The sequence below is a fragment of the Polychytrium aggregatum genome, assembly GCF_025602895.1.
Source record: "Polychytrium aggregatum strain JEL109 chromosome Unknown BJ171scaffold_2, whole genome shotgun sequence".
NCBI classification, from domain to species: Eukaryota; Fungi; Chytridiomycota; class Chytridiomycetes; order Polychytriales; genus Polychytrium; species Polychytrium aggregatum.
In genome coordinates this window covers 938,804-952,533 of record NW_026516204.1, presented here as the reverse complement: position 1 = coordinate 952,533, position 13,730 = coordinate 938,804, and the positions used below count along the sequence as shown (strand labels likewise).

Genomic DNA, 13,730 nt, shown 5'->3' with positions numbered 1-13,730 from the left:
ATTGCGGCTCCGCAACCAGCGCGGCAAATGCAGTCTCTCGTCGGGGGGGGGCAATTGGCTACCATCGTTCTGGTCGGTTGCGCTGCCGGATCTACTGGAGACCGCGCTCCCATCGAGGCGATAGGATGCTCAAGGTGCTCACGGTGCATCCAGCAGCATCAAGGCGCCAGCAAGCCCAGCGCATTCCACAGAGATATGACGGAACCAGCAAAACGTTACGCGAGGGGCGTGACGCATCGTCAAGGGAGTGGCTCGTCCGCGCTGTCGCACAGCCGTGGCACACTAGTCTGGTGCGGTGCCGGCGGTGGGTACTGCCGGATGTGGGTGTGCGTCCCGCACAGATCCACCGAGCGACGGCGGCGGAAGAGCCCGTCAATCACGGAATCGAGGCCAAACGGATCGCGAGTGGTCGGGTCGCCGGCGGATCTGTGGCAGCGAAGGTTGTTGCTTTGGTGCTGAAAGGGCGGGGCCATGAAGCATCGAGGGCCAGGTGAAGCAGCGCTGGCGACGGCGATCGAATCGTGGGACTCGAGCAACGGCCAGCAAAGGGTCGGGATTGGCGACCACAGAAGTCGCCATATCCACAGGCATCGGGCGGCACCCACCCAAGGCCTGCCCGACACAGCCCGACAGACGATTCGACCGATGGACCGGCCGCCCGCAGACAAAACGGACATCCGCGCATTCACACAGCGGATGCATGTGCGCGATAGCCACACTACAGAAACAATGCCGATCCACCGCCAATGCAATGCCGATCCGCTGCCCGTGCAATGCGGATTCACTACAGATGCAATGCGGATGCACTATAGATACAAACATTCGCTCGGTCGATACAGAGACACACAATCTGACCAATCGGCCCGTGTCATTCGCACACACACCCCATCAGCAATCAGTCCATCGGCCGGGTCCTCAGCCTTTTTTTTTTCTGCGCCTGCGCCGAGCCCCAAGCGAGATCAGTCTGACTGATGTTGTCGCCAGCGGGTCGCAACCTTGCGGTGGAGGACACCACGCCCGAAGCGCGCGGACGAAACGGCGGCCGCAACGATTGGCCCGCGCCGTCGCACAGGCCTCCTTGTTGTGGCTCGCAATGACTAACCCTGACCGCGGCCGACTAACCAAAGAGCTGGGACGCGGACTGTGTCGGACTGTGTCGGACTGGGCGATTGGACAGGCCAGCGAGCAGCGCCCGCTCGCCGCCCGTGCACAGGCCCTCTCAGTCGACCCTGCATATAAGCCCGAGCGGCGATGCGTCCCTCGGTCTGGCCGATTTTCCCACAGCGTCTGCCTCTGCAAGTACCCTTCTCCCCCCCCTGCTCCCTTTGCAGCACCTTCTCGCCTCTGCCGCTCTATCAGCCTAGCTGCACCCCTCGTTCTCCAAAATGTGCAACCCACGAATGTCCACCGGGCCCGCTCAGGTCGCAGCGAGCGAGCATGGCCGGGTTCCTTGCTCGGCATACACTGAGACTTCGCCGTGCTCAGTTTCGTCGACTGGGAGCGACCAAACCCTGCGCTCGTCCTGTGGCGAGGATCCAAAGAAGCAGCTTGCCGACAATTTGATAGGTATGGTATTAAATCTTCCGCGTTGCGAAGTGCGGACGCGAGCGGCGGGGGTGCCTGGGGTGTTTCTTGTTCTTGATTGAGCCGCAGATGGCGGTCATGCTCCAGGTGCCTGGTGTACCCGGTCGGCCCTGATGTACCAGCTATCGTGTCAAGCTGGCTCGGCTGATTGAGGTGCTCGCAGGAAATATCATGGTGCGGCTGTGGGAAAGCCGTGGTGTGCTTGTCGTAGCTGAGATAGGCGACGTCTCCGGACCACCCCCGCGGCTCCCCTTGCCACTGCAGTCCTTGGTGGATGATGGTGGCTCTCTGGGTCGGCGCCGGCGTGATGGTCCCAAACCAAGCAAGATCAAAGGCTCACCCGCCGACCTTTCTCTCCAACCATCGCAGATACTGTCGTCCTGCTTATCGAGCGGATGTGGCCTCCCAGCCCGACCCCGGCCCCATCCGGCATCCCTCCCAAAGTCGTCCCCCTCCGTGTCTTTGTCTATGAGCTCCTTCGCCAGTCGCACACATCCTTCTCGACACTGCATCTGGCCCTCCTTTATCTCGTTCGTCTCCACACCAACATGCCCAAGGATACCAGCGACCGCCACCCGTCGCTCAACTGCGGCCGCCGCATGCTGCTGGTAGCCCTCTGTCTGGCCACCAAGTTTCTGCTGGACTCGTGCCCAAACAACCGGGCTTGGGCCTCGGTCGCAAAACTGCCCATCGACGACATCAACGCCGCCGAACGCGCCTTCCTCGAGGCCATCCACTGGAAGCTCGATGTCAGCTTCGAGGACTATTCCAAGTGGTCCAGCATGGTCTTCAACTTTGCCAGCCAGAGCAAAGAGTTGATCCACCAAAAGAGCCAGCTCCAACCCCGAGCCAGTGTCAGCCCGCTGCCCATTGCCCGCTCTGCTTCACTGAACTAGAGCCCCTCGCCTCCCACGTCTCCAGCCAAAGGACACGAAGAGGATTTCCTTCTGCCGCAATATGCAACTGCTCTCCATAGACGCCGTCTTGGTTATACCATCTGCCTACCTGTCCACCAGCTTATGCTTCTCGGTCAGCCTCGCCGCTCCATCCATCCATCCACCATCCACCATCACCTGCCCTTCATTCCTGCCCCTCCTGCCTTTCTCCCGCCTGCTCCCCTGCCCGGCCGCCACTCCAGTCTCCACAATTGCTTGTTCCTCCGCTTGCACGTTTGTTTTGAATGGATACTACTTCCTCCGTGTCGGCTGGCGGCCACGATCTTGGTCAGGATTGTGATCACGATCGTGGTCTTGGACGGCAAATGGGTGAATGCACTGCCTTTATTATGTATCTATTTTATCAAGTTTTGCACCGGATACCGACGTCCGTAATCCGTTTCTGCTGCCATCCTGGTGTTGAATACAGCCCTTCCAAAAATGAACGAGACAAGACAGGCGAGTTTGTTCATGGTCCAAGATTTCGTGGTAGTGAGCAGTGTTTGTTCGTCAGCGAGAAGCCACTGACTCACCACGAGGCTGTCGTTGGTCGCCGTTGCCGGACTGGTCTTGGTCAAAGACACATTGATCCAACAAACCGATCCCGATGAGCGATCGCCGACCTGCACGCCAGGACCATGTTGCTGCATGCATCGATGCATCGATGCAGTATCGATCGAGGGATTGCAAGAGCGAGAGCATGCGCGTTCCCATCCAAAGAAATGGGCAGTCGACGAGGAAACTGCTGTCTGGTATTGTTGGGCGATTGTAGGCCGGGCCCCATCCGCATCGGCAGATCCCAGGGCCTCTCCCAGCCGCCATGCTCTATCGACCGCCCAACTCGATCGCGAGCCATGTCTCTGACTCCAAGAGCCAGCCACCCGCAACACCGCCACATGGCCAAGCCACATGCACTCCGCGGATGATGAATTTCATTAGCACTGTGTTACACCAGCAGCCATGAACCGCCCACAGAAAAAAAAAATCGACACACAGCCAACACGCCCAGGCCGTTCCTGCGCATCCAAAACGGCCGCCGCCAACCCGCCTCCTGTCGGTCTCTTCGCTGTTGCCTGCATCTCGACCCCACCCCCAAGCACAAGCGCATCACCATCATGAGCTGGAAGGAGTACTCCCTGGGACTGGCGGCCGCCGTCGGCATCCTCGGCGTCGGATATGCCATCTACTTTGACCAGCGACGACAGCACGATCGCGATTTCCGAAAGAAGATCAGTACGCATCCCGCTCCTCCACTTTGCCCACACACTTCCTCTGCAGCTGCTCCCTGCCCTCCTGCTGCATGTCGATCTGTCCGGTGCATTGTGGCTGATCTGGCTGGCTGTCTGTTGCCGACTTGACATGTACAGAGAAGCAAAAGAAGGAGGCCCAGCGCTTGGCTGCCCTGGACAAGGTCGCCCAGGAGGATGCTGTTCGCAAGGCTGCTGCTGCCGCCGGCCCCAGCGAGCCTGTCAAGCTCGAGGATCCCTCCAAGCTGTCCGCCGAGGAGCGACAGGCCTACTTCATGAAGGTCCTCCAGACCGCTGAGGAGCTGCTTGCCCAAGGTAAGATGGGCGTGATCGGAATCGCGGCGCCTGGGTCGAGCGGCACATAGATCCATACGGCACAAAGGTCTCTCTGTTTGGTCGAGTGTTGGCCGGTGGCCCGCTCGTGCGGCTCCGGTCCCTGTGTCCAAACGAGCCAGTTTCTCAGCAACTATCACGAAACGCCGCTGCTGACCCGATCGGACCATTCCATGTCGTCTCCAGGCCCCACTCAGTACCAGAAGGCCGCCCAGTACTTCTACCACGCCCTGAAGATGTACCCTGATCCCATGCAGCTCCTGATGGTTCTGCAGCAAGCCGTCCCGCCACCCGTTTTTGAGCTGATCATGGAGCTTACCTCGCAGGATGTAGGTTCTTCCGCTGGTGCTGCATCCAACATCGAGGAAATCACTGTAGAATAATCGCCACACCCCGCTTGCCGCTTCCTCCCTATGCAACTCCCTCCCAATGGGCATCCATCCTTCTCCCCACGTTTCATACACCCTCCAACCACGATGCCCGGTTCACCCCTCCCTTTTGTGCATATTGGTTGTTGGCCCGGAGTCAATCCGTTGCTCTGGATGATAGAGCCATGTCCTCCCCCTCCACCGCCGCCGCCACCACCCCCACGACCACCGTCCCCTCGCACTTGATTTTGTAAAATATGCCGTTTTTGTGACGCCTATTTCCTCTTTCAAGTTTTGCTCGCCCTTCTTAATACTCAATATATTCACATCCCATCTCTTGCACACTTGCCCTCCCATTCTGCGTCCACCGCCTTATCCTCGCTGTCCACTGAATGCGTCCTTCGTGGTCGCTTGGATGGCTCCTACCCCGCTCTCTCTGTTCTGTCTGATTGGCTGTCGGCCTCAACGCGATGTCCTCTATCGGACTGGTGGCGAACTGGATGGATGCTTGGAACATGGGCCTGGAACATGGACTTGGAACACGGGCTGGGTGGATCTGGAACTCTCATATGGCCAACTGGATCGCTGGATGGATCGCTGGATGGATCTCGCGCTGCATCGGCACCCCCAACAGGTCAATGACAAGCAGGCCAAATGTGGGTAGAGCCCTCTCCAACATGTGCGATTCTCGGAGCTGCGGCCAGAAATCGTGCCCTCCCCTGAACTGCACTTCCAAATGAATGCGATGCTGGACAGGGGACGGAAGCGAGTTTATCGAGTGGAAAACCCACTACCACCTCGCCCTCGACCCAGTGCCATTTCGCCGAGCAGCATGGACTGGCACTGATGCCTCTGTTCTCCACCCATCAGACTTTGACATCTTTCCAGCCGAGTCCATGAACGTCAAGGTTGAGGAAGTCGTGCATGGAACCACTCCGGACGGCAAGCGCCTGATCCGCCGCGCTCTGATTGCCCTGAAGGACTTTGAGGAGAACGAAGTCATATACCAGGAACAGCCCCTTGCCTCGACCCGGAACTGGAGACTGGAGGTGAGTGCGCAGCGCGTGCAGATGCGGAACGACGTTGGCAGTGGCTATTTGACTCTCGTCATGATGCTAATGACCCGATATGTTGTGTCTGTCGTTGGTTTGGTTATCGATCAGAGAGGCCGTGTGTGTGACCAGTGCCTCAAGACTCTGAGCCCTGACAATATCGAAGAATATCCCGACTGCAGCAGCTGCCACAGCCAAGTCTACTGCTCTGAAAGCTGTAGGAGCACTGCATCGACTCTCTACCACGGCTTCCTGTGTCCCGGTGCTGATCAAGCCGCCGATGCGCAAACACCCCTCGAGCTCTATGCCCAGACCCACGACACGTTGATGGTAATGCTGATTGCCCGATTCATGGGAAGGCTGGTCCACGAGGAAACTCAAAAGAACGAAACAAGCACAGCTAGCGGCGAGTCAAAGCCGGAGGAAAGATATTCGACCTGGGACCACGTTGAACGCCTCCAGCGCCTGAAGCTCGATACAATCGATTTGATGGCCGAGAAAGCACTGATCGACGAGCACATGGGCAGCAAAGTCCCTGGCTTCGATGGCTGTGAGTTTCGCATATGTGTCTTCAGTCGATTATGGAGTCGCCGAGGCACCAAACCGCCGTATTCTTGACAGGGTGATGGATATGGACTGACGCAGAGCCCGCAACGGCTCATCTGCATGTTCTCCGCCACTGTCACCATCTGCACATTCCGCCCTGCCCCTCGCCCAGTCTTCAACGATGAACGATACGAGCAGCTTCGATCCAAGTTCCAGTTCAACGCTTACCAGATCACGGGCAAGTCCACTGAGGTGGATCAGCTCAAGACCGAGGGACGAGTTGCTACCAAGCACAACGCCAAGGGCCTCGGCGTGTATCACATCTCCAGCTTCATCTCGCACTCCTGCGCACCCAATGCGGCAGTCGAGTTCCGAGGCGACGACCACGAGCTCACACTCGTGTCCAAGACTAAAGTGCTCAAGGGTGACGAGCTGACTCTCAGCTACGTCTGCACGGACAGCCTCTCCAAGAATGCCCGGAAGACGCTGTTAAAGGACCGTGTGGGTATCTTGTGCTTGATCGCGGGTCTGTGGAGACATGCGATAGGACGAGCCAGTGCTGGCGGCGGTGCTGAGCAAAGCTGTGGTACTGATCGAATGCCTGTATTCTCTTCCGTTTCCTTGCACTCTCCCTGCTTGCGCTCCATGCACCCCTTTGATGCAATGAATCCTTCCCGCTCCAACGCCACAGTTCAAACTTATTTGCAAGTGCAACCTTTGCAAGGCGTGATGCACGGACACTGCGTTGTAATATACGGCAATAGTACAAGAAAATGGAGCAGCACCCATTCCCGCTGCAGTCATCACGGGCCTGGGGGCCGCTCCCGTCTCAACTCTTTCGTTTGTGCAGGCCGTGCAGGCCGTGCAGGCGGCACCCCGGCCCCTGCGCCCCTGCGCCGCCCCCTGTGGCAGCCCCCGGAGGCGCCGACGGGACGGCCCCACGCCCGCTCCGGGCCCAACGGGTGCTGGGTCACGTGGCGCTCCTGCCCAGGCGGCGTTTGGTCGGAGAGCAACCGAGGCCAGCCGGGACCAAAGCCGATGTGGGAGCAGCGACCTGCCCGAGACCGTTGAAGACCTGCTCGGAGGCGACCGCCCTCGGCTTCTTCTTTCTCTCCAGGTACCCGCTGCACATCTGGCCTCTCGACGATCGTGGCTCTGGACTACACAAAGCACATTCGGTCCCTTCTTCCTGCCCGCTTGTTCATCTCCCAGGTTCGTCGACGCACCACCACCACCACCCCAGCCGCACCTCAGAGTCGCCCGATCGCCAATGCCATCGAGGCTGCTATCGACTCTGCCTGCGGTATCCAAGAGGGCCACTCGTTCATGCGCCATTACCCAGGCTGCATGCCCCCCCTATATGCCCCGCTTGCGTCTGCCGTCTATTCTCCGGCATCTGAATGGCATTACTCATTCCCGACTCGCAGCCCTCAACCATGTACGCGAGACGTAGCCTCCAAACCTCTGCCCGCTGGATCTCTGGCGCCGCCCTCTCGGCTCGAAGAGCGATCGTGGAGCGAAACGTATGGATGAATTTCATCGTCGGAGACGGAGTGCCGGGCCGTTGCTGGCCTCCATGAGCTTGGTTTCTGCAGGCGTGGAGTGAGCAAGTGTCGCCGTGCTTCGGCACCGACTCATCGACGCACTGTTACGAGCAACCAACTGGACCTCCGGCGAGGCGGCTGGCTCTCGCAAACTATCGGCTGGATGTGCTCGCTGATAATCTCGCTCTGTCGCTTCGCTCTGCCCAGATTGCTCCTGCGACATGGCGCCGATCGGTGTCGTCGACGGCCACCACGGGCAACAAAGTCTCGTTCCCAGGAGCCGTGGACGGATCCCACTATACCGAAAATCTCACTTTCCTCCTGAAATACGAGACCATTCCTACCTACCGAGTTCTTGATACCGAGGGCAACGTCCTGGACCCTGCCCAGGACCCCAAGGTAAGTGCTCGCGTGTGATGCAGTGCCCAGCGTCCACGGGCGGTCGATCAACCCTGTCTGAACGGCCGATCCCGACTGCTCTGGTTGCCGGCCGGCTTTGCGGACCCGCACGAATCCTTCAGCGCTCTTATATGCCTCCATGTTCTCTTTCCCCAGCTCGACAAGGACCTCTGCCTCAAGCTCTACCAACACATGCTTACCCTCAACGGCATGGATCTGATCCTTTACGAGGCCCAGCGACAGGGCCGCATCTCCTTCTACATGACCAACTACGGCGAGGAGGCCGCCCATCTCGGAAGCGCTGCCGCCCTGACGCTCGAAGATGTCATCTATGGCCAGTACCGCGAGGCCGGTGTGATTATGTACCGAGGATTTACGCTGGACCAGTTCATGAACCAGTGCTACTCGAACGCCTCGGATCTCGGCAAGGGTCGACAGATGCCTGTCCATTACGGAACCAAGGAACTCAACGTCCAGACCATTTCCTCGCCCCTGGGCACCCAGATTCCCCAGGCTGCCGGCACCGCCTACGCCCTCAAGCAACAGGGCAAGAAGGCGTGCTGTGTTTGCTACTTTGGCGAGGGCGCTGCCTCGGAGGGTGACTTCCACGCTGGTCTGAACATTGCCGCCACCACCGAGAGCCCCGTCATTTTCTTCTGTCGCAACAACGGCTACGCCATCTCGACCCCGGCCCGTGAGCAGTACCGCGGCGACGGCATTGGTAAGGCAGCTCTGTCAGTCGAGTCGGAGAGAGGCCATCGTGCGAGTCGGAGAGTGGCTGTCGTGCGAGCTGGAGAGAGGCTGACGTGCGAGAGATTGACGAATGCGCCGAGCCAGAGGGATGGGCACCTCATGTTCGCACGGCGGAAGCTAGGGCTGTCGGCATGATGGCGAGGCTACATATCCATCGCTCTTGCTGACATCCATGCCATCTGCTGCTCGACAGCGAGCCGCGGTCACGGTTACGGCATGGCCACCGCCCGAGTGGACGGCAACGACATCCTTGCCGTCTACAACACCATGAAGGAGGCGAGACGAATCGCCGTCGAAGAGGGCCGCCCTGTGCTCATCGAGGCCTTGACTTACCGCGTCGGCCACCACAGTACCTCGGATGACTCGTCTGCGTACCGCTCCAAGAAGGTGAGCCCAGATTCTACCGGACCGTGTGAGGCTGCAATGGCAGCAACGTGCGCTTGGCTGGTCTTCCAAATGCAGGAACGCTGACCTACCTGGCACTCTGGTTGCATCCACAGGAGGTGAGCGACTGGCAGCGACTGGACTCGCCCATCAACCGCTTCCGCAAGTACCTTGAGAACAAGGGCTGGTGGGACAACGAGAAGGAGGCAGCCTTCAAGAAGTCGAGCCGTGCCGAGATTCTTGCTGCCTTTGCTCGTGCCGAGAAGCAGAAGAAGCCCCCGATCGAGAACATGTTCACCGATGTCTACGACGAGCTCCCCTGGAACCTCCAGGAGCAAAAGGCCGAGCTCGCCGAGTTGATGAAGAAGTATCCCGAGGCCTACGACGCCTCGGGATACGCCACTTCCGCACCCAAGGCCTAAGCGATCCGTCAACATCCTGCTCTAGGCTTGGCATGTTGGGTCTGAAGGTCCTCGACCCTGTCTCGCCCCCACATAGACAGCGCTGCACCAAGGTGCCGCTGCCATGCGCTTGGGCTTCATCGCACATATTTGCAATGCTTGTTCACCCACAACTCTCCCGGCTTCTGACGTCGGGCAGCATTCTCACCAATGAATCCATCTAGAAACGCATTCCGTTGATACTGTCCCGGAGCTGCGGATTTTGCCGGTTCCCATCACTTCAATGGCCGCTCGCTGGCATGCCAGCGCATCATCTAGCATGGCAGGAGCCTTCGCATTCCACTCAGGCAGATTTCTTCATATGTACACGGCGCATGGGGCTTGATTGGCGCTGATTGAGGCGGACCGATTACCCCGGGAGAGGCTGCACCAGATGAGGCTGAGATAGATGCGCGACATATCGATGAGGTGGCATACATATGTCGCACTATTGAGCACCCTCCAACGTGGGGAGTAAAAAGTGGGCATGTTTGGCCGGGAGTGATCCTGCAGACGGCGAGATATATATGGCTGCGATGTGATTGAGCTAGGATGATAATGCCGGGATACGATTGTTGGTGCGGCCTTGGACACAAGCATCGAAAGCCGCTCACCCGACTGAAAGCCAGGGTATAAAGTGCACCAACGACACTCGAGTTGGACCGGCACCTTCTTACAACGCTGGATTGCTGCTGTTAGGCGCCAACGACCTTGGATCCCGCTTGTTAACGTCCGCCAAGATGAGGAGTCCAGTCCCAACGGGGTGTCTCTGGTCTCTGGCAATTCATCTCCTGCTGACACTCGGTGTCCACGGACAGGGTTAGTGTTTTCCCTGCACCTGCCTCCACAACATGCGACTCGAAGTGTTGGCAGATATGGCCAGGATCGGTCGTCGTAAGCTACAAAAGTTCGGCTGACAATCGTAGCGGTGACGACAACCGATCGGACCGCAAGTAGAGAGTTTGCACACAACTAATCCATCGGCGCACTTCCTATCTTCCAGTCCCAACATGCATGACATACAACGGAACCGCCTGTAGCGCCATCCTGAGCAATTCCTCGTACTATGCACCGATTCCGCAGTACCAGTCGCTCGTGGACCCGGTGCTTCTGCAGAACTTTTCCTCGCCGAACTTTGTGGCGCTCTCGAGCATGGACCGTACCTGCGCGACGGCGCTGATGGCCGGCGCTTGTCGTCAGGGGTATCTGTCGTGTGCTCCTGGGGGATGTAAGTACGATGCCAGCAGTTGCTGTGGGCTCGGGCGATCGGCTCCGCACAACGAATGAGAGCGTACTCTCGGCACTCGCTCACTTGCGGCTTCCCACGCCCGCCCGCAGATCCTATCCCGCTGTGCCGTAGCTCGTGTCTGCAGCTCCAGGCCGTCTGCAATACAACGCTCTCGGCAGTCGGCATGCTCAGCATTCTCCCAAACTGCTCCGCGCCTGTCTTCGCTTCGGCCAACTGCACAAGCTCCTCCGGCCAGTTCATGGCGACCGATTCATCGTCCAACGTGACCTCTACCAACGGAACGGCACCACCTCCGAGTTCAGGAGCATCCTGTCCACCCCCGCTCATCGTCGACCCGAACCCCCAGAGCGCTAACCCAAACTGCCAGTATGGGTGCTGCCTGCCCTGTCCAAAATACAAGCTGTTTTATCCACAAGGGTAAGCTGGAACAGTGGCCCAAACCGACGGACAAACACGCCGGAATCCAAGCCAGATGATGTGCATGCTGTGAGCTGATCAGCGCTCGGTGTTTTGCGGTGGCCGCACTGCGATTCACCATTTGACAATCGGCTTGGTTGAGTGTAAGCTGATTCGATGGCCCGTCGCTGCCATTGGCATTTATCCACCAGCCCGATCCAGGCCGCAGAAATCCTATACAAGACCCTGTTTCTTCTGTCCTTGATTGGCTTCCTGCTCGTTGCTGTTGCCGTCCTGGTTTCCAAGAACGGCCACAAGTTCCCAAAGTGCCTGACGGCATACTTTAGCATAGCTGGGGTTCTGATGATGTCAGTTACCTTTGGCACATACCCATGTGAGCATCAACGTCGTGCACCTGAAGCACGCAATGGCCCAGGCTGCATCATGCCTCGCCAGTATCTGGTGCATCCCATAAGTGCAGAGGCAGTCCATGGCTCGACTCTCACCCTCGGGAACTGCCAGCGGGTACAAACACAAACAGCGCCAGTGTTACCGATGCTTGTATTCTTACGATCGTCCTTTCCTGTGCCTGCCCAGCCTATAGCAGTTTGCAATGCGCCGCAGATGGAATAACGGATGCCACGCAGAGCAACAACGTCCGCTGCCTGGTGACGGGAACTATTCTGCTATTCTCCATGTGGTCGCTTGTCCTGTGGGCTGGGCTCTTGCTGCTCTCGATCCATATGGTAAGCAACAGGCTCTGGATGACCGACTGTGGCCATCGCATTCCGAAGACCTCATCTGCTAACAGACATCCTGTTTGATTGCCATGCGCTCGAATCCAAATCTAGATCATTGTTTGGAACAACCGGCTGCTTGCGGATCACCAGAAAAAGGTCCATGTCTTCTGCTGGGGTGTTTCCTTGAGCATGACCCTCGCCGTGGTGCTGACGGGCAAACTCGAAGCCTACCCCGGCGACATTTGTCTGTGAGTGTCGGATCTGCAGACCCGCTGCCATTCATAACATTGCCTCTGCAGCCTATACCGCCGATGCAGTTGCTGAAGGGTCATCCATCTCCAGTCCAGGCGGCAACGGCGATCTGAGTCTCTTCTTTGGGCCGCATCTGGGCATCGTTCTGCTATCGATTTTGCTTCATACGGCCACATCAGTCCGGATCTTGATGGTAGGAATGCACGACACCTGGCGCCCCATGCCTGGAAAGTCATCTCCGGGACGCTTCAACGAGCACGATCGCCCACACCGTGCCTGCTGACAACATCGTTGGATCACATCCCCAGGCCACCATCCAGCGGCGCGATCTGGTCAAGCGCGGCTGCATCCTCAGCGAGATCAAGGCCCTCTGGCAGCCGACACTGCTGGCGATTGTCTTCATCGCCGTCTACATACCCTTCCTATACTCTCGGCTCGTCATCATCCGGCCGCTCTTTGGTCTGTCAGCCAGCACACCCTGGGTGCAGAACTGGCTGATGTGTCTGATCCAGAACCAGCCCAACGGATATCAGCAGTGTCTTCCGCTGGCCACGCCGAACGTCCCGGATATCCGATTGCTCATCTTCATGAACGTTCTCTGTCTCGGCTGCGGAATATGGGTGGCCATGATCATGCTGCCGGGCCACGGATACCGCAACATCTCGACGGCCGTAACGAGCTTGGTCTCGGGAGCAACCTCCAGCAACCCCGAGAACCACCTGATCCCCCCGAGTCCCGGCGTGATCACAGATCATCCTGCTGCTCAGGCAGCCGGGGTGAGGCGCTCCATGAGCCGCCACAACTCGTTCACGGGCATCCGCTCGCCGGGATCAGCCCGTGTAAGCATTGACGGGACAAGTTCGATTCAAAAGGACAGCAGCGGTTCCCTCGTCCAGCCATGAGCGCCAGCCAGTCCAGTCCGCCAGCCGGCAATCTCAACCGGCACCCCACCGACGCTGAGCGGAAAGTGCAATTTGATGGCGATCTTGGCAATAGAAAGGGAGCAAGGATCAAAGGACCCATCCACATGCACACCGTACACCTTTGGTCTCGCAATACACCAAAGCGTTCTCCCACAGCAGCGACGATGGTATCGTGTGCCAAGGGACGCAAAGACCACCCGGCGATTGCGCCAGAGGGTGGTCTGCAGATCCTACAGCATCGTCAGGGACCGGCCACTCAAGCCAGCCCCACGCACGATCTGAGTCTGGATCTGGATCCGGATCTGGGCAAAGCCCAGCTGCGGTCGAGCCGCGCTGGAGATGTCACACAGTCTACTATCAAACCCAGGTCATCGGTGTCTTTCCTGTGTTAGCGAATCTGTGGTTCGTTGTGTCTCCCCATTATAAAAATGACGCCGTCGGGTGTGGTACTGCCGGCGACGAGGTAAGGAAATGGGTTGAGGAGAAAAAACGAAAGCGGCGCCGGGAGGCAGCAATAAATACCGGTGGCTCGATCCGGCGGCTTTCGGCTCGATCCGGGGCTGGCTGGTTTGTGTCGCGTGGCGT

General features: G+C 58.6%; 4 protein-coding genes across 4 annotated transcripts; all 4 read left to right on the top strand.

The window, feature by feature from the left end:
* The first annotated feature begins 1,257 nt into the window (after positions 1-1,257).
* On the top strand, positions 1,258-2,962 carry BJ171DRAFT_437359 (uncharacterized protein). The gene is made up of 2 exons (XM_053107971.1): positions 1,258-1,566; positions 1,954-2,962. The coding sequence occupies exons 1-2, from the start codon at positions 1,386-1,388 to the stop codon at positions 2,478-2,480; spliced, it is 708 nt and encodes a 235-aa protein (XP_052971458.1). The 5' UTR covers positions 1,258-1,385; the 3' UTR covers positions 2,481-2,962.
* Positions 2,963-3,536: 574 nt separating this feature from the next.
* BJ171DRAFT_564575 (MAS20 protein import receptor-domain-containing protein) lies at positions 3,537-6,835 on the top strand. Its single transcript, XM_053113310.1, has 8 exons — positions 3,537-3,752; positions 3,887-4,081; positions 4,286-4,428; positions 4,760-5,123; positions 5,338-5,516; positions 5,631-6,069; positions 6,238-6,566; positions 6,757-6,835. The coding sequence occupies exons 1-8, from the start codon at positions 3,635-3,637 to the stop codon at positions 6,793-6,795; spliced, it is 1,806 nt and encodes a 601-aa protein (XP_052971457.1). The 5' UTR covers positions 3,537-3,634; the 3' UTR covers positions 6,796-6,835.
* Positions 6,836-7,830: 995 nt separating this feature from the next.
* On the top strand, positions 7,831-9,567 carry BJ171DRAFT_557576 (thiamine diphosphate-binding protein; the record flags this gene model as incomplete). Its single annotated transcript, XM_053113101.1, has 5 exons — positions 7,831-7,843; positions 7,875-8,008; positions 8,165-8,729; positions 8,955-9,148; positions 9,262-9,567. The coding sequence occupies 5 exons, from the start codon at positions 7,831-7,833 to the stop codon at positions 9,565-9,567; spliced, it is 1,212 nt and encodes a 403-aa protein (XP_052971456.1).
* Positions 9,568-10,325: 758 nt separating this feature from the next.
* BJ171DRAFT_620771 (uncharacterized protein) lies at positions 10,326-13,612 on the top strand (the record flags this gene model as incomplete). Its single annotated transcript, XM_053115417.1, has 9 exons — positions 10,326-10,404; positions 10,459-10,479; positions 10,589-10,813; positions 10,924-11,251; positions 11,443-11,624; positions 11,855-11,976; positions 12,082-12,214; positions 12,288-12,415; positions 12,531-13,612. 9 exons carry the CDS (start codon positions 10,326-10,328, stop codon positions 13,122-13,124), a joined length of 1,812 nt encoding a protein of 603 aa, XP_052971455.1. The 3' UTR covers positions 13,125-13,612.
* Positions 13,613-13,730: the final 118 nt, after the last annotated feature.

Bases quoted from the DNA above. Each gene is read 5' to 3' on its own strand.
- BJ171DRAFT_437359 (XM_053107971.1), top strand. From the start codon at position 1,386: ATGTGCAACCCACGAATGTCCACCGGGCCCGCTCAGGTCGCAGCGAGC. The intron at 1,567-1,953 runs GTATGGTATTAA...CAACCATCGCAG, and splicing joins GCTTGCCGACAATTTGATAG to ATACTGTCGTCCTGCTTATC.
- BJ171DRAFT_564575 (XM_053113310.1), top strand. From the start codon at position 3,635: ATGAGCTGGAAGGAGTACTCCCTGGGACTGGCGGCCGCCGTCGGCATC. The intron at 5,124-5,337 runs GTGGGTAGAGCC...TCCACCCATCAG, and splicing joins CAATGACAAGCAGGCCAAAT to ACTTTGACATCTTTCCAGCC. The intron at 5,517-5,630 runs GTGAGTGCGCAG...GTTATCGATCAG, and splicing joins CCCGGAACTGGAGACTGGAG to AGAGGCCGTGTGTGTGACCA.